Source organism: Salvelinus alpinus, chromosome 32, assembly GCF_045679555.1.
Source record: "Salvelinus alpinus chromosome 32, SLU_Salpinus.1, whole genome shotgun sequence".
NCBI lineage: Eukaryota > Metazoa > Chordata > Actinopteri > Salmoniformes > Salmonidae > Salvelinus > Salvelinus alpinus.
In genome coordinates this window covers 11,712,807-11,740,777 of record NC_092117.1, presented here as the reverse complement: position 1 = coordinate 11,740,777, position 27,971 = coordinate 11,712,807, and the positions used below count along the sequence as shown (strand labels likewise).

The 27,971-nt window shown below is 40.5% G+C and overlaps 1 protein-coding gene across 2 annotated transcripts in view; it reads left to right on the top strand.

Moving 5' to 3' along the window:
* Positions 1–1,032: 1,032 nt before the first annotated feature.
* Positions 1,033–27,971, top strand: part of LOC139562305 (serine/threonine-protein phosphatase 2A 56 kDa regulatory subunit delta isoform-like) — a 53,043-nt gene continuing 26,104 nt past the window's right edge. The window contains exons 1-3 of one of the 2 annotated variants that reach the window (XM_071379893.1): positions 1,033–1,188; positions 2,336–2,419; positions 9,916–10,093. In XM_071379893.1, coding sequence (XP_071235994.1) covers positions 1,162–1,188; positions 2,336–2,419; positions 9,916–10,093 — 289 coding nt within the window. In that variant the 5' untranslated portion in view covers positions 1,033–1,161. The remainder of the gene's footprint in view (positions 1,189–2,335; positions 2,420–9,915; positions 10,094–27,971) is intronic. The other variant, XM_071379894.1, reaches the window with a different exon arrangement.

The window sequence follows — 27,971 nt, the reverse complement described above, 5'->3', positions numbered from 1 at the left end:
GATCATGTCCAGCAGGTGGTGCTGGTAAAGTGCATTGACAATACAATATGAGGCCACAGCCTTTTGCCAGTAGATATTTTGTCAAGTAAAAGTGCATTGTAAGTGGTCATATAAATTATGCTATAGTTTTGTAGGTTGCACAGTTCGCCAGAGGTCTGAAACCTTGTTTTGGAGGCATATTTCCAGTGGTGTGCTGCACAAATTGCCAAATTCATGTCAAACTTCTCACTTTACAGTATGGGGTTACTTTGGAAAACCCCAAATCGTCCTATAGACCAAATATTGTTTAGAATAAAGGTATTGGATAATCATATATTTTATCTTTCATTTCAGAACACATTTTTTTAGATTATGAACAAACTAGTATGGATCATTTTCTGTTACAGAACTGCCTGTATATGTGACTGAAGCATTGGCATCAATGTGCTCAGCTGTAGCGTACATGCCAAAAGTTGAACCATGCATGACCACGGCAAAGGTGGCTCAATGTAAGGGCTGCATCGCCATTATACTGTAATTTACTGTTAACTATATAGCTAGTCATCCTATTGCTATATTTCTGAACAATGTTTTCAATTAACTCACAATTTCGTCCTAATTATGTTGATGTAGGTTATAAGCCTAGGGAGGGATTCATTCATGAATTGTTGCTAGGTAATAAGTACATTTCAGCAACTCCACCATACTATTGTTTTTACCTCCACCCTAGATGGGGTCGTCACTAGTTAGCACAAACACAGTCATAATTATGGCTACATCCCACCCATTTCTACACTTTATCTTTTAAAAATTAGATTTGAACCTAACTTTAACCACAATGCTAACCTTATGCCTAACCCTAAACTTAATATAAGACTAAAAAGACAATTTTGACTTTGTGGCTGTGGAATATCACTTTGTTGCTGTGGAATATCACTTTGTGACTGTGCTATCTAGTATTCTAGTGGAAACCGCTAGACCGGGAGTGCAATACGCCCATCCTATAACCACCCAATGTAATAATTACAGTGGCCCGTCACTAGGCAGTATAACGTGTGACTGGCCAATGCTGTTTTTCTTGGCCTAGAAGGGCGCAGGGAGCTGAAGGTAACCGAGTGGCAGCGATCGAGTCCCGGCGAAGTCTGTCGCGGAGTCACCGTGAAAAACACCAACAGCCACAAAATGCCGAATAAAACTAAAAAGGAAAAGGTAACGTAAAGATCGCAACATAATGGTAACAATCAAAATATTGTTGCCAAATGTTCAGAGGAAGCGGACCGTATCTCGTGATTGTATTCTAATTCGCCAACTAGATTTTGTATTATTATCGTAAGGCCTAACAGAGCAGATCATTTTTCAGACCGTGCAAATACCATCAGTAGCCAATACAAAAAATACAAATGTAACCTTATCAAATGGTTTACATTACCCTGAATATTACATTCTTAGAAAATTGACGTAATGGATGTGATACCGATACAATAGCCTAGGCCTACAGCAACAATACGTTTGAACTTTTAAATAATTCATATTCTCAAATCATTTTTTCCCGTAAAATAATGTTTAGTTTTAGTAATGGCATATTGTCGTATGTTTCTCCGAATGTGTTGTCAGAATATGAACTGCGAACATGCATTAGTGTGAGCCTAGGCTGATCTCTGATAGTAAGTTGACAGCTATTCTTGCATGCATTTGGTTAGACTACATTCGTTACATAAACACAAGATTATTATCAAGTTGATAGCTACAAGTTCAATGTCTCGTTCTTCCTAAGAGAATGCACTCTTGTCTTGTTATAATATGTCAGATCGCTTGCTACAATGTTTCAATATCGGCTTGTGCTTAGTCGTTGTCTGAGCGGACAGTAATTGCCGTTTTTTTCCCACTTAAGGGGTATTTCAGGTCTAGTTCCATACAGTCTGTCTTACAAATGCAGCAGTCTTGGCCACAAGAATGTATTCTTACTGTTTTTGAAGGTAAAGCAATTAAGGCCATTGTAGCTACCTAGGGTGGAACTACCGCATTTGGGGCCCCAGGTCACCTACCCCGGTACCTACCTCCCCTATTCGACACATTGTGTCATGAAGCTGAGAGATAACTTTGCAGTTTTAAAACATTTTGCGAATGCTTATGACGTGTTCATGTGCTTTCTGTGGGTCCCCGACCTCCAGAAGGGCCTCCGACTTCCTTTTGGTTTGGGGCTTATGCCCTGCGTACCCATTCGGCAATACCACAGAAATTAAATCCCTGTGCATTGTGCACTCCAAAGACCAGAGGATGTGAGTTGTGTATGGTCCCATATCAATTGTGTTCTTCTTTATGAATACAGTAAGATAACTATTGTTGTCATTCACAGGAGCCAACCAAATCTGCCAAAAGTAGCACTAAAAACAGTAATGCCACTAGTGGGAAAGACACAGGAACTGAAAATGCAGATGAGGTAAGATATTATTTGATTAACATGACAGTTCCAGATGGTTCTTCGACAGTATTTCTTTTTAGCCTGCAGTTTATTTCTGAAGATGAATTGATCAAATATTTGTGTATGTCTGTTAATCTATAATTTGAGTTTATTTTGACTTGCCTAGTTAAATAAATAAAAAATATAATAATAAATGGTCTGTTGCATCAGGGGCCTATGTATGCCCCCATGTAATTCTATTTGACACGGTATTTCCTGTTTCTTAATCTTGTTCTGTAGCTCGTTTTCAATGTTACATAGATAATAATGCATCAGTGTCAATACTTGTTCCTCGCTTAGGCCAACATTACAGAGAGAAGCTAAACATAATGTCAGGCCTTTGCTTAATGACACATATGGCTTATGTCTGTTCAGCCATATATGCCTGCTGGTTGAGTTCACAGCAGCTCCTTGGGAACATTGTTATGGGGGTCATTATGATGCTTGCGATAGATCCAGACTCCAGCCGTTTTATCAGGAAGGGAGCGGCTGTCCTCTGTGTACAGACCTCTCTGTATGCAGCTGAGCTCTCTGCATAGACCACCATAGAGGCAGTACATTCTCCATAGTTTACTGCCCAGTAAAGTGTCCTCCTGTCAAAGTAGAATTTAGACCTGCCTATTTTACATTTTGGTTTTTGACGAATCTAAATCAACATTCTTTAATCAGAACTCTGGTTTCCAGGATATAGTGCCCACAGACTACTCCAAGATAGCAATGTAGGCACATGCTTTATGGCTACCTGGATCCTCACATAAACAAATGTAGCTCTTCTTACAGTTTTAAATAGATATATTACTTTGATCTTGCAGTGTTTTTTTTAATCATTATTTTTCAGTGGAGCACTAACACACCTCATTTAACTAATCAACTACCTGATTCAACTAATCCAGGGTTTAGTGATTAGTTGATAAGTTGAATCATGTGTGTTAGTCTTCAGGCAGAAGGTAAATGTGTGCACAAGTGGGTCCCCAGGCACAGGGTTGAAAAACACTGATGTACAGTATAAGCCAATACTATATGTGTTGCATCACCATGTCCTGCAACTGTACACCTCATTAACATTGGTTAGACACTGGATACCCTGCATTAGTCGCTGAGTGTGGCTTGTTAACCTCTCGCGTAAGTATTAGCCTGCGTACCTTAACAAACTATATTGTTTGCGCTCTCAAAACATCCCACAGTCCAGAGAGCGGTATTGATGACAGGAAACGCAGGGCGCTTAGGGTTTGACGTTGCGTAGGGTGAAAGGCTATTGATTGGGTCTATTTTGAGACTAGCTCAGTCATGCAAACCGGCCATCTCTGCCATGCCTTGGGCAAGCCCCGACATGTGTCTGATGGGAATGGTCCATAACATACACCATCACCACCCAGGTTTTCAAAAACATGCCCAGATGTGTCAATGCACTGCATGCAGACTATGCCCTGTCAAACATACATGAAATCATAAAGGTTGGGACAACAGTTTAGAAAACAACCTTCATCACTTTTTCTTCTGGATCACTGATCGTGATAGGTGAAAGCCATAGTAAAAACGTATCCAGTCACTCCACCTATCAAAAGGTCATACCGGAAAGGAGATATGGGGGGGGTCTGATAAATCAGACTTAATTGCTGCACTTGATCTTTGCAGGCCAATATATAACATGTATTGCTCAGTTTGACGGGTATTTTACACTATCTGAGGATGAGCATTAAGGACTCCCCTTTGATGGTCGTGTTGTTGTTCACTTTTGGATTGATCCGTTCCCGTGGCCTCGTAAGAAAGGGGAAGCCGTTTCAGCAGCTAATCAATCCTACAGATCCTCTTACTGTACTTCAATGAGAGTGCTGCAGTTACTCAACCTGCAACTTTTTACAGTACTTATTTCCCTATTACCCAGATCTTTTACCCAGACCTTTTGAATAGAGTATCATTTGACACTGCTATTGAGACATGAGACCATGGGACCATGTGTTTTTTATTAAACTTAATTTCAACAGTATACTTCAGTGATTTCATTGAATGAAATACATTTTTAACATAGAGCTAATTCCCTGAGGGAATCCCTCCTGTACTCAATTACACTGGAAATACCCCTGTAAGCATATCTGCCTGTAATGGCAGAGGGTAGAGAGGGGTTAGTGCCCAAAACAGGATGGAGAACGGGCCTTTAGGGGACAGCGACCTTACAAGTGATTTGTAAAGCCAACAGGGGTGTGTATTCATGGATGCCAAGAAGAAGAAAAAAACATAAAATAATACATTTTGTCTCTCTTTTTCAACATTTTCCTTAAATTCTGAACATGCTGAATTTGGCCTGGTTCGATTCCAAGCTGTATCACAACCGGGCGTGATTGGGAGTCCCATAGGGCGGCGCACAATTGGTCCAGCGTCATCCGGGTTAGGATTTGGCCGGGGTAGGCCGTCATTGTAAATAAGAATTTGTTCTTAACTGACTTTCCAAGTTAAATAAAGGTTACATTTATTTTACCGGAGAACGCATCTGAGTGAGTGAAACAGCCCCCCCTCTGTCTCTGTATGTGTAGGCCATCTATCTGATGCAAACTGGTCATAAAGAGTATGACATCGTTGCAGCCTGTAGCATTGAATGCAAGGGAAGCAAGTGAGCATTTAGCCTCCCTTGATAAAAAAAAGTGTCAAATAATAGCCAATTAGCGTTGAGGTAAACTGAGTGAGCTCAACTGTGAATTGTCCTAGCGCACCAAAAAAGAAGTGTCAAGGGAAGCCAGTTTGACATCACTCCTATCAAATTGCATTAAGAGCGTACAGTTGAAGTCGGAAGTTTACATACACTTAGGTTGGAGTCATTAAAACTTGTTTTTCAACCAGTCCACAAATTTCTTGTTAACAAACTGTAGTTTTGGCAAGTCGGTGAGGACATCTACTTTGTGCATGACACAAGTAATTTTTTCCAACAATTGTTTACAGACAGATTATTTCACTTAATTCACTTTATCACAATTCCAGTGGGTCAGAAGTTTACATACACTAATTTGACTGTGCCTTTAAACAGCTTGGAAAATTCCAGAAAATTGTCATGGCTTTAGAAGCTTCTGATAGGCAAATTGACATAATTTGAGTCAATTGGAGGTGTACCTGTGAATGTATTTCAAGGCCTACCTTCAAACTCAGTGCCTCTTTGCTTGACATCATGTGAAAATCAAAAGAAACTAGCCAGGACCTCAGAAAAAAATGGTAGACTTCCACAAGTCTGGTTCATCCTTGGGAGCAATTTGCAAATGCCTGAAGGTACCACATCTATCTATACAAACAATAGTACGCAAGTATAAACACCATGGGACCACGCAGCCGTCATATCGCTCAGGAAGGAGATGTGTTCTGTCTCCTAGAGATGAACGTACTTTGGTGCGAAAAGTGCAAATCAATCCCAGAACAACAGCAAAGGACCTTGTGAAGATGCTTGAGGAAACAGGTACAAAAGTATCTATATCCACAGTAAAACGAGTCCTATATCGACCTAACCTGAAAGGCCGCTCAGCAAGGAAGAAGCCACTGCTCCAAAACCGCCATAAAAAAACTACGACTAGACTACGGTTTGCAACTGAACATGGGGACAAAGACTGTACTTTTTGGAGAAATGTCCTCTGGTCTGATTAAACAAAAATATAACTTTTTGGCCGTAATGACCATCATTATGTTTGGAGGAAAAAGGGGGAGGCTTGCAAGCCGAAGAACACCATCCCAACCGTGAAGCACGCGGGTGGCAGCATCATGTTGTGGGGGTGCTTTGCTGTAGGAGGGACTGGTGCACTTCACAAAATAGATAGCATCATGAGGAAGCAAAATTATGTGGATATATTGAAGCAACATCTCAAGACATCAGTCAGGAAGTTAAAGCTTGGTCGCAAATGGGTCTTCCAAATGGACAATGACCCCAAGCATACTTCCAAAGTTGTGGCAAAATGGCTTAAGGACAACAAAGGCAAGGTATTGGAGTGGCCATCACAAAGCCCTGACCTCAATCCTATAGAAAATGTGTGGACAGAACTGAAAAAGTGTGTGCGAGCAAGGAGGCCTACAAACCTGACTCAGTTACACCAGCTCTGTCAGGAGGAATGGGCCAAAATTCACCTAACTTATTGTGGGAAGCTTGTGGAAGGCTACCCAAAACGTTTGACCCAAGATAAACAATTTAAAGGCAATGCTAGCAAATACTAATTGAGTGTATGTAAATTTCTGACCCACTGGGAATGTGATGAAAGAAATAAAAGCTGAAAGAAATAATTCTCTCTACTATTATTCTGACATTTCACATTCTTAAAATAAAGTGGTGATCCTAACACCTCAGACAGGGAATTTTTACAAGGATTAAATGTCAGGAATTGTGAACTGAGTTTAAGGTGTATGTAAACTTCCGACTTCAACTATACGTCATTGACAGAAACAACTTGAATTGTTGCATCCTGTTGTGGGGTTGTCCGCCAGTGGCTAGCTAGCTGAAATTGTCCTTTCCTAAATTAGCCATGGATGGAGATAGGGATTTGGACTGGTTTTACTTAACTCTCCGTCTTGGCCAATGATTATAACAGAGATTCTGATCCAACCATTAATTCATACATTGTGCCACTGGCTTGTGCGGATGGAAGTTCAATATGTAGCTAGATGTAAAAGGCTGATGTTAACTAGCTAACGCTGCCCACTAAAGGAAGTTAGGCTAGCAAGCAAGCATTTTAGCCAGGTAGCCTAGGACAACAAAAAATAAAAGTGTGTACTGTATGACAGAGTGATAGACCGTTTCATCAACATGAAAGAGAGGAGGATGGCATTGGCGTTTGTCTACAAGTAGGGTGAGTCAACATGTTTTTTTTACTTGAGCAAACAAACAAACAAGCACACACACACAGAAATCAGAACCGTAGACAGCCACATGATATTTAGCTTACGTTGATTGAACTAAATCTTTTTTTGGTATCTTTTAGTTGTCACTATTAGACTAAGCATAGGTGATTTGATGATGTTGAAATGGTGTTGGAATAGTGGAAGCAGCTCCTCTTTTCTTTCTGACTTGTGGTAACTCTCCGTGGTTCTAAATCAATAGTTGTTTAGTGGTCTGAAATTGTCAGAAACATTAACTTGCTTGACCATGCTGTAGGTCATGTAACTGTTTGTTACCTGCAATATTCTTTGTGGACTTCACCGGACAGAGATTGCTCTCTGGTTTTGTGATGAAACAAAGGTGTGGTTGAATTTACTCTGCCACTGTGCCTTCTTATTGTCTCGGCCTTCAAGTATTCAGACCTTGACTTTTTCCACATTTTGTTACTTTACAGCCTTATTCTAAATGGATAAAACAAACAAAAAAATCATCAGCAATCTACACACAATACCCCATAATGACAAAGTGAAAACAGTTTTTTTTTACATATTTGTAAATTTATAAAAATGTAAAACAGAAATATCTTATTTACTTAAATATTCAGACCCTTTGCAATGAGACTTGAAATTGAGCTCAAGTGCATCCTGTTTCCGTTGATCATCCTTGAGATGTTTCTACAACTTGATTGGAGTCCACCTGTGGTAAATTCAATTGATTGGATGTAATTTGGAAAGGCACACATCTGTCTCTATAAGGTCCCAAGCCATGAGATCGAAGGAATTGTCCGTAGAGCTCCGAGACAGGATTGTGTCGAGACGCATGTCCGGGGAAGGGTACCAAAACATTCTTAAATGGAAGACGTTTGGAACCACCAAGACTCTAAATGTCCTTGAGTGGCCCAACCAGAGCCTGGACTTAAACCTGATCGAACATCGTTGGAAAGACCTGAAAATACACTCCCCATCTAACTTGATGAAACTTGAGAGTATCTGCAGAGACGAATGGGAGAAACTCCCCAAATACAGGTGTGCCAAGCTTGTAGCGTCATACCCAAGAATACTCTAGGCTGTTAACGCTGCCAAAGGTGCTTCAACAAAGTACTGAGTTAAGGGCCTTAATACTTATGTAAATGTAATATTTCCGATTTTTATAAATTAGCAAAATGTCAAACCTGTTTTTGCTTTGTCATTATAGGGTATTGTGTGTGTGTATATTGATGAGAAAAAAAGCAATTTAATCCATTTTAAAATAAGGCTGTAACCTAACAAAATGTGTAAAAAGTCAAAGGGTCTGAGTACTTTCCGAAGGCACTGTATCACGGTCGCAAGGCATATGAACAAACAGGTTATAGAGCAAGCAACGCAATTATCACAATATATAGGTTGTGATTTTTGTTTTTTTTCTGGCTTCCCCAGCGATTTTACCCATGCACCGCTACTGAAAGCAAAGAGAGGGTAACTATTATAAAATATACATGTAATACCCCAGAACATACAGTTTAACCTCAACTGAACTGTTTCAGTATTACAAAGGAGTAGTTGACATTACTGCTGAATGGAGCGCAGTGTTACTCATGCATACTTGAGTCCAAACTAAGTACAAAGATGTGATTGTCCACTCGATTCTGGACCTTAGTCAGTCAGCGTGGACTGCATGAGAGCAGTACATTATTCAGTCAACCTATTTACAAGAGCAGCTGCATATCCAATGACAAGCTTGTTCAAGAACATGGATATGCAAATAGTATTTTTTTTAGGTTAGCATAGAACTACAGTTCCCAAGAGGCATTGTAGAGGGAACGTAATAGTGATGTGAAAACCTAAATCCTTTCTTCTGGTCTGTGATTACACGTATGTAAGTTTATTACAATCCTTGAGGAGGACATCAAATTTGTCAGGGGAGTTCAATGCTCTTGAGGTTTGTGATGAACTTCTCTGCATGTAATCATGGACGTCATGAAAGGATTACGAATTAGATTTCACAGAATCAGGACATCACTGACAATACTACTCTATTCCCTCTAGTCTATAATGTCCCAGAGGGAAGCTTTATAGAAAAAAATATGTTTTTTGGACATGGAATTATAGTGTTTGTAGTGTTTGACAGAATAAAACCCCTCCCCCTCTCATTCTCAACAACATGACCAGTCCTATGTTCAGGAGTCATCTCTCTGTGTGCTCCCTTTAAAACTCCAGGATAATGGTGGCACTAGACCAAGCCAATCAGAGTGTTTCTGTGGAGTCATTTACTGCTCTCTGCATGGTGACTGTAGTATGGGTTAGCAGCTAGTGAGAAACAATGTATACCAGATTGAATGGGTGTTGTACTATCACAGTAAATCCATCTAGTAGACATGTCAATCCCAAGAAATAGTGATGTTTGAGGGAATGCAAATTGTAATCTTCTCAAATAGAAAAGTCTGTCAAGGGTTCAGGAGGACAGATATCAAAATGTATATGCAATATTATACATTCAGTTCGAATAAAACATCCATCTTGCAATCTATTTTCAGTGGTTCCAACTTTTCCAAGCCTCACCGAACATCAAGCTCATTGTGATTTTCGTGTGTGTGTTGTCAACAGGCGCAGCAGCAGCAAGCTCATTGTGATTTTCGTGTGTGTGTTGTCCACAGGCGCAGCAGCAGCAAACTGCCAGCAAGCGTCCCAGCAACAGCACCCCACCACCCACTCAGCTCAACAAGATCAAATACTCTGGCGGTCCCCAGATCGTCAAGAAGGAGCGTCGCCAGAGTTCGTCACGATTCAACCTCGCCAAGAACAGAGAGCTACAGAAGCTTCCTGCCCTCAAAGGTATCACCAGCTAACCCATCAGCTTCTCTGGCTGCATCCTGATTCTCCACCTTTCTCCTGAAGTGTGCTGTTCCTTTCACACATTTAAAAGCATTGGCATGGTGTAACCATTGGCTGGAGGTGGTTTCCACCATTTGAAATTCATGATGGAAAGTGTGCAAGTGCAAACTTGGGGAGAAAGGTGGAGAATCGGGACACAACCACTGTCCTATTCATAGATATCCTCTATGCTACCCTCGCTCCAGCCAGATCTTAAATGGGGGCTGGACTGACTGATTTGGCCTCAGTTTCAGTCATCCTCATTAGGAAGTGCGACTGAGAATGACATTTGTGTCTTGGAGGTATGCTTTGATGTGGGTGTCTCGTGTGTTTGCACGTGGGAAGCGTTTGTACATTCACTCTGCCAAAACAGTACACAGTTAGTCACTCAACCTTTTAGATAACTTCAAACAGTCTAACCAGGTTTTGTGTCTGAAAGTAACCTAGACTAGCTAGGAAAATAGCCAACTTCTTTCGGCAATTAGCTTCAGCCAGCCGGTGTGCGACCGTGGCAAAATTGGTTTGACTTTGGATAGCATCTATGTGGGGCCAGTAAGGAACCCTCAATAAATGACACAATGTAAATGGAACGATATACACTGAGTGTACAAAACATTAGGAACACCTTTCTAACATTGAGTTGCATCCCCTTTTGCCCTCAGTACAACCTCAATTTGTCAGGGCATGGACTTCACAAGGTTTCGACCGTGTTCCACAGGGATGCTGGCCCATGTTGTCTCCAATGCTTCCCACAGTTGTGTCAAGTTGGCTGGATGTCCTTTGGGTGGGGGACCATTTTTGATACACATGGAAAACTGTTGAGCGTGAAAAACCCAACAGCGTTGCAGTTTTTGACATATTCAAACCGGGGCCTGGCACCTACTACCATACCCTGTTCAAAGGCACTTAAATCTTTTGTCTTTCTCAATTGTCTCAAGGCTTAAAAATCCTTCTTTAACCTGTCTCCTCCCGTTCATTTACACTGATTGAAGTGGATTTAACAAGTAACATCAGTAAGGGATCACAGCTTTCACATGAATTCAGATGGTCAGTCTGTCATGGAAAGAGCAAGTGTTAATGTTTTGTACATTCAGTGTATTTTTCTGTATTGACAATTTATTTTGTTTTTTCATACTTACAACAAAAAAAAAAACACAGTACACCAAACTATATCTAAGCCCAGTGGACCATAACCAATGCAATCCCAAAACAATAATCAACTAAACAAACCTACATATTAAACTACAAAACACAAATACATAGATTCTCTGGTCTGATGAAACCAAGATTGAACTCTTGGCATGTAGGAGGGTTCTTTTTGCCCCTTAACGCCAACACACATCATTCTGTGACTAACCCGTCCTGGGTTAGTAACCTTAGGGGAGTGAAATCTATTAAAAACGTTTAATCGTATACCCTTTTCCTCAGCTTGTGACATTTTGCCCAATATTTGAAATAATATACAACCATGTATTCTTATCTATCTCGCATTGTAAATACTTTTGCCACAAAATTCTCAAGTTTTTCACAGGTGTCATTATTAATCTTTTAACAGTATTTTCTAACATAAATAAGCTGATTGTACAGAGCTTGGCATTGAAAAGAACATTGTTGCCCTTTGACTTAATGGCACCATGTAGTGTTGACACACAGGTTTTAATTAGCATATTACGCCAAAAATACCAAATTCTTGTGCAGGTCTCCCAGAGTATTACCCATTTCCCCCAAATGATTGACTGCTTCCCCACACAAATAGCAGGATTATAACATACAGAAGCATATCTTTGTCTATGTGGAGACTCTTTGATCCTTTTCATGTAATGACAACCACACTGTCCTAGAATGGCATAGAATTTGATTGATGCCCCGAATATCTGTATCATTGGCTCTTTTTTGGGATAACATTTGGAACGGTCCAAAAGGAGCTTTTTAAAACACTTTGTAACGTAACCCAAATCTCCTCAACCTTCCCTTCACCTCCAGTGCTTAGCCATTCTGGATAGTTCGAAAGCCACATTGTTCAGTTCATTAGGAAAATATTCAGACCCTTTGACTTTTTACACATTTTGTTACGTTACAGCCTTATTCTGAAATGGATGAAATTGTTTTTTTCCCTCATCAATCTACACACAATATCCCATAATGACAAAGCAAAAACTGGTTTTTAGACATTTGTTTAAATATATACACCACTGTTCAAAAGTTTGGGATCACTTAGAAATGTCCTTGTTTTTGAAAGAAAAGCAAAAAAAAATTGTCCATTAAAATAACATCAAATTGATCAGAAATACAGTGTAGACATTGTTAATGTTGTAAATGACTATTGTAGCTGGAAATGGATGATTTTTTATGGAATATCTACATGGTCCTCTATGCCTATTATCAGCAACCATCACTCCTGTGTTCCAATGGCACGTTGTGTTAGCTAATCCAAGGTTATCATTTTAAAAGGCTAATTGATCATTAGAAAATACTTTTGCAATTATGTTAGCACAGCTGAAAACTGTTGTTCTGATTAAAGAAGCAATAAAACTGGCCTTCTTGAGACTAGTTGAGTATCTGGAGCATCAGCATTTGTGGGTTCGATTACAGGCTCAAAATGGCCAGAAACAAAGACTTTCTTCTGAAACTTGTCAGTCTATTCTTGTTCTATTCCATGCGAGAAATTGACAAACTGAAGATCTCATACAACGCGGTGTACTACTCCCTCCACAGTACAGCGCAAACTGGCTCTAACCAGAATAGAAAGACGTGTGTGAGGCCCTGGTGCACAACTGAGCAAGAGGACAAGTACATTAGAGTGTCTAGTTTGAGAAACAGACGCCTCACAGGTCCTCAACTGGCAGCTTCATTAAATAGTACCCGCAAAACACCAGTCTCAACGTCAACAGTGAAGAGGCAACTCCGGGATGATGGCCTTCTTGCTGATAATGGGCCTCTGTATGCGTATGTAGATATTCCATTTAAAAAATCAGCTGTTTCCAGCTACAATAGTCATTTACAACATTAACAATATCTACACTGTATTTCTGATCATTATGATGTTATTTTAATGGACAAAAAATATGCTTTTCTTTCAAAAACAAGGACATTTCTAAGTGACCCCAAACTTTTGAATGGTAGTACGCTTGTAGCGTCATACCCAAGAAGACTCGAGGCGGTAATCGCTGCCAAAGGTGCTTCAACAAAGTACTTGGTAAAGGGTCTGAATACTTATGAATATAAGGTATTTCTGTAAATATATATATATATATTTACAGAAATACCATATTTACAGAAATACCTTATATTCATAAGTATTCAGACCCTTTACCAAGTACTTTGTTGAAGCATATTTACAGAAATACCTTATATTCATAAGTATTCAGACCCTTTACCAAGTACTTTGTTGAAGCACCTTTGGCAGCGATTACCGCCTCGAGTCTTCTTGGGTATGACGCTACAAGCCTGGCACACCTGTATTTGGAGAGTTTCACCCATTCTTCTCTGCAGATCCTCTCAAGCTCTGGCAGGTTGGATGGGGAGTGTTGCTGCACAGCTATTTTCAGGTCTCTCCAGAGATGTTAGATCGGTTAAAGTTCTGGCTCTGGCTGGGCCACTCAAGGACATTCAGAGACTTGTCCCGAAGCCTCTCCTGCATTGTCTTGGCTGTGTGCTTTGGGTCGTTGTCCTGTTGGAAGGTGAACCTTCGCCCCAGTCTGAGTTCCTGAGCAGGTTTTCATCAAGGATCTCTCTGTACTTTTCTCCGTTCATCTTTCCCTTGATCCTGACAAGTCTCCCAGTCCCTGCCGCTGAAAAATATCCCCACAGCATGATGCTGCCACCATCATGCTTCACCGTAGGTATGGTGCCAGATTTCCTCCAAACATGACGCTTGGCATTCAGGCCAAAGTGTTTAATCTTGGTTTCATCAGACCAGAGAATCTTGTTTCTCATGGTCTGAGAGTCCTTTAGGTGCCTTTTGGCAAACTCCAAGCGGGCTGTCATGTGCCTTTTACTGAGGAATGACCTCTGGCTGGCCACTCTACCATAAAGGCCTGATTCGTGGAGTGCTGCAGTTGTGGTTGTCATTCTGGAAGGTTCTCCCATCTCTACAAAGGAACTCTAGAGCTCAGTCAGAGTGACCATCGGGTTCTTGGTCACTTCCCTGACCAAGGCCCTTCTCCCCCGATTGCTCAGTTTGTCCAGGTGACCTGCTCTAGGAAGAGTTTTGGTGGTTCCAAACTTCTTCAATTTAAGAATGATGGAGGCCATTGTGTTCTTGGGGACATTCAATGCTGCAGAAATGTTTTGGTAACCCTTCCCCAGATCTGTGCCTCAACAATCCTGTCTCAGAGCCCTACGGACCAATCCTTCGACCTCAGGGCTTGGTTTTTGCTCTGACATGCACTGTCAACTGTCGGATCTTATATAGACAGACGTGTGCCTTTCCAAATCATGTCCAATCAATTGAATTTACCACAGGTGGACTCCAATCAAGTTGTGGAAACATCTCAAGGATGATCAATGGAAACAGGATGCACCTGAGCTCAATTTCAAATCTCATAGCAAAAGGTGTGAAGACTTACATTACCAGTTAAACGTTTGGACACACCTACTAATTCAAGGGTTTTTATTTTTTGGACTTGTTTCTACGTTGTAGAATAATTGTAATGACATAAACTATGAAATAACACATATGGAATCATGTAGTAACAAAAAAGTGTTAAACAAATAGAAATACTCACACTCTTGGCATTCTCTCAACCAGCTTCATGAGGTAGTCACCTGGAATCCATTTCAATGAACAGGTGTGCCTTGTTAAAAGTTAATTGCCAGAATTTCTTTCCTTCTTAATGCGTTTGAGCCAATCAGTTGTGTTGTGACAATGTAGGGGTGGTATACAGAAGATAGCCCTATTTGGTATAAGACCAAGCCCACATTATAGCAAGAACAGCTCAAATAAGCAAAGAGAAACAAGAGTCCATCATTACTTTAAGACATGAAGGTTAGTCACTCCGGGAAAATTTCAAGAACTTTTAAAGTTTCTTCAAGTGCATTCGCAAAAACCATGTGCACTCATGAGGACTGCCACAGGAAAGGTAGACCCAGAGTTACCTCTGCTGCAGAGGATAAGTTCATTAGAGTTACCAGCCTCAGAAATTGCAGCCAAATAAATTCTTCACAGAGTTCAAGTAACAGACACATCTCAACATTAACTGTTGAGTGGACACTGCATGAATCAGCCTTTGTGGTCGATTTGCTGCAAAGAAACCACTACTAAAGGACACCAATAAAAAGAAGAGACCTGCTTGGGCCAAGAAACACAAGCAATGGACTTTAGACCGGTGGAAATTTGTACTTTGGTCTGATGAGTCCAAATTTTAGATTTTTGATTCCAACCGCTGTGTCTTTGTGAGATGCAGAGTAGGTGAACGGATGATCTCTGCATGTGTGGTTCCCACCGTGAAGCATGGAGGAGGAGGTGTGGGGGTGCTTTGCAGGTGACACTGTCGGTGATTTATTTAGAATTCAAGGCACACTTAACCAGCATGGCTACCACAACATTCTGCAGCGATACCCCATCCCATCTGGTTTGCGCTTAATGGGACTATCATTTGTTTTTCAACAGGACAATGACCCAACACACCTCCAGGCTGTGTAAGGGCTTATTTGACCAAGAAGGAGAGTGATGGACTACTGCATCAGATGACCTGGCCTCCACAATCACCCGACCATTGAGATGGTTTGGGATGAGTTGGACCGCAGAGTGAAGGAAAAGCAGCCAACAAGTGCTCAGCATATGTGGGAACTCCTTCAAGACTGTTGGAAAAGCATTCCAGGTGAATCTGGTTGAGAGATGAAGATAAGTGCAACCTCTCAATGTGAGTAAGACAAAGGAGCTGATCGTGGACTATAGGAAAAGGAGGGCCGAACAGGCCCCCATTAACATGGAACGGGTCGAGAGTTTCAAGTTCCTTGGTGACCACATCACCAACGAACTATCATGGTCCAAACACACCAAGACAGTTGTGAAGAGGGCACGACAACACCTTTTTCCCCTCAGGAGACTGAAAAGATTTGTCATGGGTTCCCAGATCCTCAAAGTTCTACAGCTGCACCATCGAGAGCATCCTGACCGGTTGCATCACCCCCTGGTATGGCATCTGACCGTAAGGCACTGCAGAGGGTAGTGCATACGGCCCAGTACATCACTGGGGCCAAGCTTCCTGACATCCAGGACATACTAGGCGGTGTCAGAGGAAGACCCAACAAATTATCAAAGACTCCAGTCATCCAAGTCATCTCTGCTACAGCACGGCAAGCGGTACCGGAGTGCCAAGTCTAGGACCAAAAGGCTCCTTAACAGCTTCTACCCCCAAGCCATAAGACTGCTGATGAACTAATCAAATGGCCACCCGGACTATTTACAATGACCCCCCCCCCCCCTTTTTTTATTTATTACTACACTGCTGCTACTCGCTGTTTATTATCTATGCAATAGTCACTTTACAAATTACCTCGACTAACCTATACCCCCGCACATTGACTCGGTACCGATACTCCTAGTATATAGCCTCATTATTGTTATGTACATTTCTCTTGTTCATTTTTGATTGATTTAGATTTTTTTGTTACTTTAGTTTATTTAGTAAGTATTTTCTTAACTCTATTTCTTGAACTGCATTGTTGGTTAAGGGCTTGTAAGTAAGCATTTCATGGTAAGGTTGTATACGGCTCATGTGACAAATAACATTTGATTTGAGAATGGCAAGAGTGTGCAAAGCTGTCATCAAGGCAAAGGGTGGCTACTACGTTTAAAATACATTTTAAACACTTTTTTGGTTACTACTTTATTTCATATGTGTTATTTTATAGTTTTTATGTCTTCACTAATATTCTACAATGTAGAAAAAAATATAAAAAAATTAAGAAAAACCCTTGAATGAGTAGGTGTGTCCAAACTTTTGACTCGTATTGTACTTTATTTGTTTTAAGATGGGATAAGCATTTCCTTCTTTTCACAGGATTATGTGAGCCATTAATATTCAAAGAGATAATCTTAAACATCACTAAAACGATCAAATGAGTGGATCGCTCCATATATCCATTGTGATGTAACCCAGAAAGAAATAGTATGTAAAATCCCAAAATGGAACAAACCATAATTGCCATGTCACTAATAATCTTTTAATTTCCCCCTTTACAATAACACACCAACCAAAAACCCCTTCCCCACACATTCCATCCCTAATCCCAAGGAGCAGTAGGCCTATGTAAATCTCTGCCCTCCCTGTGTCCCTCCTAGCTCTCCCCACTGTGAGGCCTTTATTGCATACCCCTCTCCACCCTCCATTTCTCAATAAATCCTTTTTAGACATTGTCTAAAAAATTCAATTAAAATAACTTTGACTAACTACATTGATAAAATTATAGCATTTCCAAATGGAACAAACAAAAAAATACTAAATTATTGTCGTCAGTGAAGCCCCTGCCCCGAGCCCAAAGGGGATTTTCCAAGGACAGTAAAGACCAGGCCCGGCTGGACTCCCGGGCGGGCATGGAGCTGAGCACGCTTACAACAGCGGTTCCCAAACTCGGTCCTGGCTGCTAGGGCAAAAACCAAAACGTGCACCCCTTGGGGTTCTCAAGACTGAGTTTGGGGAAACCCTGGCCTACAGCTGATGCCATCTACAGCGGACATGGGAGGATCATTTAGACCCCTCAGAATTGAAGAAGGCATAATCCACGGTCTTCACCAAATCAACTAGAACAAGTCACGTGTTTCAAGTTATAGCCCATGCATCCCTTCATTGCAACTCAAAGTATATTTTCTATCATGCAGAAAATACAAATATAATTTTAACACACTGCAGGAGAGGGTGAGAGAGGAAAGAGAAATATAGACCCATATACCATAAATTAGTCATATCTAATAACTCTCATCAATCCTTGCATTCCCTATTTATTAAATGCTCGCAGCTCTTTTTTTCTCATTTATATATGAATTTCTACAATTTATAGTTGGTTTGAGGTAAGTCATTGAAATTTTGAGCTACTGACATTTTAAGTACTGTCCCATGTATGTTGTGTAATTTACTCATGGTCTCTGACTAGCCCCATAGGGATATCCAAAGTCAAACCAAATTTACCATGGGCATTGTGATCGGGTTGCTTGCAGCTGCGCTCCAAATTGGTGATTTTACTTGGGTGCTGCCAGCTGTGGGCAAGATTGAAATAAACCCAACCCAAGGAAACTGTGGGGTACTCTTCATTCACTGACATACCATTTATTTCCTATCATCTCGCAAATCTCCGTTTTGGACGAGACTGACTTTATAACCCAAATGATCCTATTTACACTTCTAGTCAATTTTGACACTAGAATAAATGTTTCTGACTCCTATCACTCTTTAAATGTTTCGATGCTCAGGCATGTACACGTAAGCAATGTAATTATTTCGCATCTATATGAATGCTTACTGGCAATAGCTTTTGTCTGCATATTTTCATTAGATCGCTTCCACTTGCGTCAGTCATGGAGAATGATGATGCACATTGATGTTGGCCCTTTCATCCCAGTACTTCAAAATGCAGAACTGCATGTATAGTCTTCGCTCAAATTAATCACACACATATACAGTGGCTTCAGAAAGTGTTCACACCCCTTGACTTTTTCCATATTTTGTTGTTACAAGGTGGGATGAAAATGTATTTAATTGTACTTTTTTGGCAAAGATCTACACAAAATTCAAAGTGGAAGTGGAAGAAAAATTCTAACATTTGTAAAAAAATTATGTAAACTAAAATACATCTTGATTAGATAAGTATTCAACCCCCTGAGTCAATACATGTTAGAATCACCTTTGGCAGCAATTACAGCTGTGAGTCTTTCTGGGTAAGTATAAGAGCTCACCATACCTGGATTGTACAATATTTGCACATTCTTTCAAAAATTCTTCAAGCTCTGTCAAGTTGGTTGTTGATCATTGCTTGACAGCCATTTTAAAGTCTTGCCATAGATTTTCAAGAAGATTTATGTCAAAATTGTAGTTCGGCCACTCAGGAACATTCAATGTTGTCTTGGTAAGCAACTCCAGTGTACACTGAGTTAGGAACACCTGCTCTTTCCATGACATAGACTGACCAGGTGAATCCAGGTGATCTCTTATTGATGTCACTTGTTAAATCCACTTCAATTAGTGTAGATGAAGGGGAGAAGACAGGTTAAAGAAGGATTTTTAAGCCTTGAGACATGGATTGTGTATGTGTGCCATTTAGAAGGTGAATGGGCAAGACAAAATATTTAAGTTCCTTTAAATGGGGTATGGTAGTAGGTGCCAGGCGCTCAACAGTTTCCCGTGTGTATCAAAAATGGTCCACCACCCAAAGGACATCCAGCCAACTTGACAGCTGTGGGAAGCATTGGAGTCAACATGGGCCAGCATCCTTGTGGAACGCCTTTGACATCTTGTAGAGTCCATGCCCCGATTGAGGGCAAAAGGGGTTGCAAGTCAACATTAGGAAGGTGTTTCTAATGTTTTGAACACTTTGTGTATATTTGGCCTTGTGTTTTAGGTTATTGTCCTACTGAAAGGTGAATTTGTCTCCCAGTCTCTGGTGGAAAGCAGACTGAACCAGATTTTCCACTAGGATTTTGCCTGTGCTTAACTCTATTCCGTTTCTTTTTATCCTAAAAAACTCTAGTCCTTGCCGATGACAAACATACCCATAACATGATGCAGCCACCACCATGCTTAAAAATATGAAGAGTGGTACTCAGGGTTGTGTTGGATTTTCCCCAAACATAACACTTTGTATTCAGGACATATTTGCCACATTTTTTACAGTTTTACTTTAGTGCATGTTTTGGAATATTTGTATTCTGTACAGGCTTCCTTCTTTTCACCACGTAATTTAGGTTACTATTGTGGAGTGGCCTCATAGTGAAATCTGTGAGCATTTTCCTTCCTCTCAGGCAACTGAGTTATGAAGGAAGTCTGTATCTTTGTAGTGACTTGGTGTATTGATACAGAATCCATCTATCAATATGTGCCCTTCTTTGCGAGGCATTGGAAAACCTCCCTGGTCTTTGTTGTTGAATCTGTTTGAAATTCACTGCTCGACTGAGGGACCTTACAGATAATTGTATGTGTGGGGTACAGAGATGAGGTAGTCATTCAAAAATAACGTTAAACACTGTTATCGCACACAGAGTGAGTCCATGCAACTTATTGTGACTTGTTAAGCCCATTTTTACCCCTGAACTAATTAGGCTTGCAATAAAAAAGGGGTTGAACACTTGACTCAAGACATTTCAGCTTTTCATTTTGTATTTTAGTACAAAAACATAATTATACTTTGACATTATTATTATTCTAATACAATGCGATTCAAGGTACAGAAATGCCTTGTTATTCGTATGACTCATCAGGTATGGTCTTGATAAAATGCGGAGAAATGAAAATGGATGCCTAATTGCCTTTATTGCGTGGTTACTTATTAAGTTCAAGGATCTGGCACAAAAGATACTGTAATACCCAGGTTCTCAGTGACCACCACATCCCTTTCCTTCTCTATCTCTCTCTCATTCTCTCTCTCTCTCTGCCTGTCCCTCCTGTTGTTGCTCTGGGCTCTCATCGAGTCTCCCCTTGTCTGGCCAGACAGAGAGGCAGAGCAGACGGATCACAGGCAGTAATTGGATCAGCAGTGCAAGTGTCTTCACTAAGTAGGACAGCGAAACCTCGCCATAACACACCATGCAGGCAGATTAGGCACAGCCTCCTCCTCACATTCACTCTGCAATTCAGGATTTTTGACATACTGTACCTGGAGGATTTGCATATTTTGGTAAATTATGATTATAGTTCTAGAAGATAAATGCCAAAATCGAACATAAAAAGCGTCTGTTTAACAGCATATAGATCAAGTGCACAGGCTTTAGGGAAGAAAATAGGTTTTCTGCCATACCAAAATTCATAGGTGTAGTTTGTAGTAGATGCTTGTTTCTTATGGCGTCTAAAAAAACAAGTGTGATGGGAACAGGAAATGTCAGTACAATTTAATACATGTTGACAGACAATTTGTTTGTTCGACATGGTGGGATCTTTTTGCGTCGGCAAGTTTGCCATTTATCAGTAGAATGAAAAATGCAATGGAAACACATTAAACTCATGTTTTTTTATCCGGTACATGAAAACCTAAGCGCAAACGTTGTTTCAATGTGCGCCACGTCCTCACGCACATCCTTCCATCCGCAACAAAGTCAGTTTGATGGAAACACCTCTGGTGGGGAAATGCACATATTTTTCAATGCAGATTTATAATAATTGCATGAAAATCTCTCAAATTGGATGGAAACCTCTACTTCTGAGATTTGTTGTTTAGACATGGCTGAAGCCCTTTCCCAGTTCCGTACACACTCTGCTGTCAACATCTATCACATGCTTCTTGACTCAAGCTTCAAAGGTATTTGTCCCAGAGGGCAATTGGTTTTGTAGCAAGAAGCGCATGAAACGTGAAAACATAAAAAACCCACATGAATCCCCATGATACCGAATACAAAGGTAGTACATACAATGCTTGTGCATCAGTCATGGGTTGGCAGGCATCAATATAAATACAACAATACTATGATCAACATTAGCAGTAGCAATAGTAGGTAGGTAAAGTGCGCTATCACATTCTCAGAAACATCACGTCAACATCCTCATAAAAAAACATGCTGACCAAAAGCAAAACATCCAAATGCTCATTTACATCGTCGTCAAAATCACCATCATCATCATCCCATGTAATGACAAGCAAAAGACAATAAAACTAGTTAGGACAGATTAACCTACCTCATCCTCTTCCCTGTATTCATAAGGCCAATGGCCGTAGGAGTAAACTCCTAGCTGTAGTCAAAGAGCTGAGTATAATGCATATACTGTTGAGGCTGTGTTGCTGTAGTTATTAGTTAGTATGAACTTCTTTAGCCCTTCATAAACTCTATTGATTTTAATTTATTGATCGCAAACATCTGCTTTACACTGCAGTGTTATGACGGTGATCTCACAGAGAAAGGTCAGTGTTTGTCAGCTGTGAGGACTATTTCTCTCCCAACAGACAGTCATATTGTCCAGTGGCACTGCGCTGCTGTACGTTTCGGTCTAGTGCTTGAGGCTGTGTTACACATGGCCTTACATACACTCCCTCTCTCTATCACTATCCGCTTGTGATCAGCACATTCGGCCGAGTGTCTTGGGTAGGTGACCCGTCGACCTCCGCAGCAGCTCGCTTTTCCCGGGAATGTTAAAATTGGAATATCCTGGGAAATGGGATTAACCCCATTGCTTGCACTGTGTGCTGCGAAGTGTTCAAGTGCTTTAGACTAAGATGGATTGTAACTGCTAATATTTTGTATGTTTAGACGTAGATCGCTACTTGCCATATGGATTTGAACCTCTCAGACGCAAATGCATGCAGAGAATGAATTATACGGTCCTATTGGTTGTTTTAGCTAGCCACTTTGAGTGCATCATAAATGTGGGCTGTGAAAGAATAGGTTGTGAACTAGGATAACTGATGATGCAGTAACTGATCCATGCTGCAGATACATAATGTTTGCTCAGAGCACTTGAGATCTCAGCCCATATAGGTCAAAGGTCACATCTATAGGTGGTGGGTGAGTTTCGAGTTAGGGCAGGGGTTCCCATTTTGATATTTTAACAAATCTGTGACCCCACCAAGTAAAAAAAAAAGTGATGTAATCAACGGCGAATGTTTACTTTTTTAACTGGGGCTATGACAATCTATTACAAAATCAGTCTGACAGTACCTTTTGACAATATTTCAATCTGAAGGAAGTATGGTTTGAAGTGACTGATGCATCAGAAAGGTATTGGGAAGTTCAAAAGATCATCAGGCAATAATTCTGTAAGGTTTTCTGTGTAGAAAAGAACATCCATCATTGATGATGTTCTTTTCCCCCCAGTCAGAATTAGTGCCTGGTCTTGTCCACTTCTAGTGAGTCATGTGCGGCTTGTGGGTATTGTAGAGGGAACAGAAGACACATACGTGTTACTTAGTCTTATCTGTCAGTGATGGTGTCGTAATATTTTTTTTGCTTAAACCGTTTAAAAGATAGAGCCACGTGTAAGAAGAAAACAGAAACCGCTCTGTTTATTTCAACCACATCTAGCGGCTAACAGATGTTACTGACGTAACCCCGTTTCTATTAACCAGGAGCAAATGTTTTATTTCTGAGTTTCTCTCGCGACTCTATTTTCAAATCGGCCGACCCGTCATGGGGTTGCGACCAATGTTCCTCCAGGACTGCCGCGCACACCAAGTAAAAAATTATGTGTTAATATCAAGCCCTTCATGATGTAAAAACGTTTTTAAAAGTCTCATGCAATGTAGGCCTGCATTGAACACCACATATAGGCTACTGTAGACTACATCATAGAAATCAAAATCTATTTCCATGTGATGTTATGGGATTCGCGCCATTGGTTTTGTTGGTAGGCCTACATTATGCTCAAATAGCCACAATAGCCTATTGGCTACTGTCTAAAACAGTAAGAGCACAGCCTCAGTGTTCACTGAATGTGAACACAAAATACTCTCGTTCAAGTTTTCCGCTCAGTGCAAAAAAAATGGGAGGGAACATTGGTCGTGACCCATAGTTTGGGAAATGCTAAGTTAGGGGAAGACAAAAATAAATAAATCATGGGAAAAAAATCACCTTTATGATAAAGCATTGCATGCATTTATCATCACATCAGACTAAAAGATAGCCTACTATTCCTAAAAGTGATGAGTAGATTGGATAGTCATAAATCAATCCACCTTTTAAGATACTCTTTGAACAGGCAGGATTTCAGATGCTTTTGGAAGATGGGCAGGGACTCTGTCCTAGCTTCAAGGGGAAGCTGGTGCACCATTGGGGTGCCAGGACAGAGAAGAGCTTGGACTGGGCTGAGCGGGAGCTGCCCTCCTGTAATGGTGGGAGAGTCAAGAGACCTGCACGGAGTGCTCGGGTTGGGGTGTAGGGTTTGAGCATAGCCTGTAGGGAGGGGAAGTTCCTCTTGCTGCTCCGTAGGCAACTACCATGGTCTTGTAGTGGTGTCTAGTTTGAGAAACAGGCGCCTCACAAGTCCTCAACTGGCAGCTTCATTAAATAGTACCCGCAGAACACCAGTCTCAGCGTCAACAATGAAGAGGCGGCTCCGGGATGTTGGCCTTCTAGGCAGAGTTGCAAAGAAAAGCCATATCTCAGACGGGCCAATAAAAACAAAATATTAATATGGGTAAAAGAACACAGACACTGGACAGAGAAACTCTGCCTAGAAGGCCAGCATCCCGGAGTCGCCTCTTCACTGTTGAGGCTGGTGTTTTGCGGGTACTATTTAATGAAGCTTCCAGTTGAGGACTTGTGAGGCATCTGTTTCTCAAACTAGACACACTAATGTACTTGTCCTCTTGCTCAGTTGTGCACCGGGGCCTCCCACTGCTCTTTCTATTCTGGTAACCAGTTTGCGCTGTTCTGTGAAGGGAGTAGTACACCGCGTTGTACGAGATCTTCAGTTTCTTGGCAATTTCTCGCATGGAATAAGCCTTCATTTCTCAGAACAAGAATAGACTGACGAGTTTCAGAAGACAGGTCTTTGTTTCTGGCCATTTTGAGCCTGTAATCGAACCCACAAATGCTGATGCTCCAGATACTCAACTAGTCTCAAGAAGGCCAGTTTTATTGCTTCTTTAATAAGAACAACAGTTTTCAGCTGTGCTAACATAATTGCAAAATAGTTTTCTAATGATCAATTAGCCTTTTAAAATGATAACCTTGGATTAGCTAACACAACGTGCCATTGGAACACTGGAGTGATGATTGCTGATAATGGGGCTCTGTATGTAGATATTCCATAAAAACATCAGCCGTTTCCAGCTACAATAGTATTTTACAACATTAACAATGTCCACACTGTGTTTCTGATCAATTTTATGTAATTTTAATGGACAAAAAATGTGCTTTTCTTTCAAGAACAAGGACATTTATAAGTGACCCCAAACTTTTGAACGGTAGTGTAATTATGATAGTTCAACGCATCAAATACTTCAGCTTAGGTTTGGTAAATTTACCTGTTCAAATAAATCATAAGTAAATAAAAAAAACATTGCTTGCCTTCAAGGTCAGGATTTTATATGAGGGTATTAAGCATAAGGAGTACATTCACTTAAATGCCATCCAGAGTGTGAATTATACCATCACTTTTTTTACAGGACCTCCTATGTGAACTTTCTTTACTTGCTTTATAGTAAAGACATGTAATTTAACTGTAAAAACATATGACCTTTTTAATGTGTCATGAACACAACCAGTCATGATGTTTTCATCTGATTGTCTGAACAAATCACTTCAAAAAGTAGGTTAACTTGTGCACGCTCTTCTACTCAAGTCCAGCATCTGAACAGTGCACTGTGCACCCACAATTTGAATGAATAGGGACATCTATTACAAACACCATAAGGGTAATGTATTCATGGATGCCAAATAAAGCTTGGCTTCCCCCAAAAATTTTACAATTAAAAAGTAAACAAACTTATAGAGGGTTATTTGTTCATGTCTATCCTTGTTTCATAATTGTCTTTCAAATCGCAAGAGGCTGAATCTATTTCACCAAAGAAAGCATCCGAGCGAAGCAAACATGTCGTACTCTTTTTGGCCAGACAGCATCAGATACATGGGCTACACATACTAAGACAGAGGGGTGCTGTTTCGCTCGCTCGGATGCTTTCTCCAGTGAGATTGATAAAAGGGAAAGAGGGATACCTAGTCAGTTGCACAACTGAATGCATTCAAACGAAATGTGTCTTCCGCATTCAACCCAATGATGAGTCTTGATGTCGGTGCCCGTCTTGGTCAAAATTGTCAATATATTCAGAGACGACCTATCAGATCTCAGAATTTCTGGGGGGCCGCTGGAGTAGCCAATCAGATTTCGGGGGGGCCGTGTGCCACCCCCTGGACACGCCACTGATGACCATGTAAATTCAAATAACAGATGTTCCCATTTAAGTCAACATTCTCTGGTGTGTGGAACTCCTTTTGTGGTACCATTTGAAAGTCTACATTTCTATTTTGTTCTCGTTTTAGTCCATTTGTCAGCCAAGTTATGACACCCACTCTGTATTCAAGAGCAAGCTTGTAAGCTTTTAAATTATATCAATCTCAAACGTTTATATTTTCCAGTGATGAAGACATGGATGTCTCATGGTATGGTGGGGTATGCAAAATGGGTCAACTTTGATCACCTTTATCCTCTGAATGTTTTGACATTCAGGTCCAAAAATAGCACTTCTACAATGGGCAAATGCGTATGGAAGGTTTTGTTCAAATTAAAAGGGGTGCTGTCAAAAAGTGATTGAATTCAAATGGATTTACCTCGCTACAAAAAGATGTCCAGAACTGTAGTGCTCTTTCCGTGTTCAAACTTGCCAAGACAGTCTTTTATTTATATCCTTTTATTTATTTGTTTATTTGATATCTATTGGAGATAATAGAAGTCTGTGTATATGAGAGTATATCTTACTCCAGGGAAGTGGGGGATTCTTGGTCCTTAGGGTGGAGGCTTGGTCTCATGACAGCCCTACTGAAAGGCCTTGGCCACATGTTATTGCCAAGATGTTGTTTTTGACCAGCAGAACTGAACTGATGGTACAGAGGGTTGAATGTTATTTAGCTATGTTGTACACGGCTCGTCTGATTCTGCTGTGCTTAGAGGAAGGATGTTGATGTTCTGCTCCATATGCTTGGGTACATGATTATTGATTAGTTCTCGTAAGGAACTCCACTCTTTTGGCACTCCCTAAGTCTTTCAAGTCAAGTCAGATAGATATCAGATTCCGTGAGGCCACTGGTGATCTTTTTCAATATAGGATCTACAAGTAAGTGGGATTATAAAGCATAGATGCACAATACTGTCCAACAGATTGCTCTTAGCTAAGTGAAGGCTATATGGATTCCAATTCATCTTCAGTAAACCTTTTTCCTGAGAAGGTCATGTTTTCTATAGAAAATGTCCAACCTATAGTCTGATGGAAACTTTGAGATATGCTTTGGTATCAGTAAGGTGTACTAATAGATATAGGAGCACTTGCTGCTGTATTGTAAGAGTGAGTGATGTATGCAGTGGTGTCCTCCCCCGTGCTCTCAGGAGGGTGCAGGGGGAGCACTGAGTCTTAGTAGGTCAGGTGTACAGATGTCTCTGCTTGAATCTGCTTAGAACTGGGATTCATACGGTCTGTTTTGTTTTTATGGATGACTGCTGCCCTTAGGTATAAAACAGCCTTCTAGTATATAAGGAGAGAGGATAGATGTAGCCAGAATGCCAGCCTTTTGTGACTATTTTCTCTTTTTAATTTAGAATACAGTAGGGGAGAGTGGGGTAAGTTGAGACATGTTTTACATTCGACATCACTCTGTCAAGAGAAATATAGTATTATTTCTAATAAAGATATCTACATATATTTCAGGATGTTGTGTATCCCTGGAAATAATCAGAATCCATGTAAACATTACAGTTTTGAAAACAGGGTAAGTTGAGCCGCGGGACAAGGTAAATTAAGCTGCCTACAAGTTTCTGTACTGAATTAAGTATTACCACTACATTTTAAAACCATGTCTGTTTATTTCCCAAACACAATTCAACACAATCTCAATCGCTTTTTTTGCCTTTTAATCATTTTAAGCATCTTTTAACACAGACTTAACACTTAACAAACACTTTTTACCTTTTTAAAACACTTTTAACATTTAACATACGTCATTTCCCAGCTATAATGCCTTGCATTACACATGGGAAGAAAATGCTTC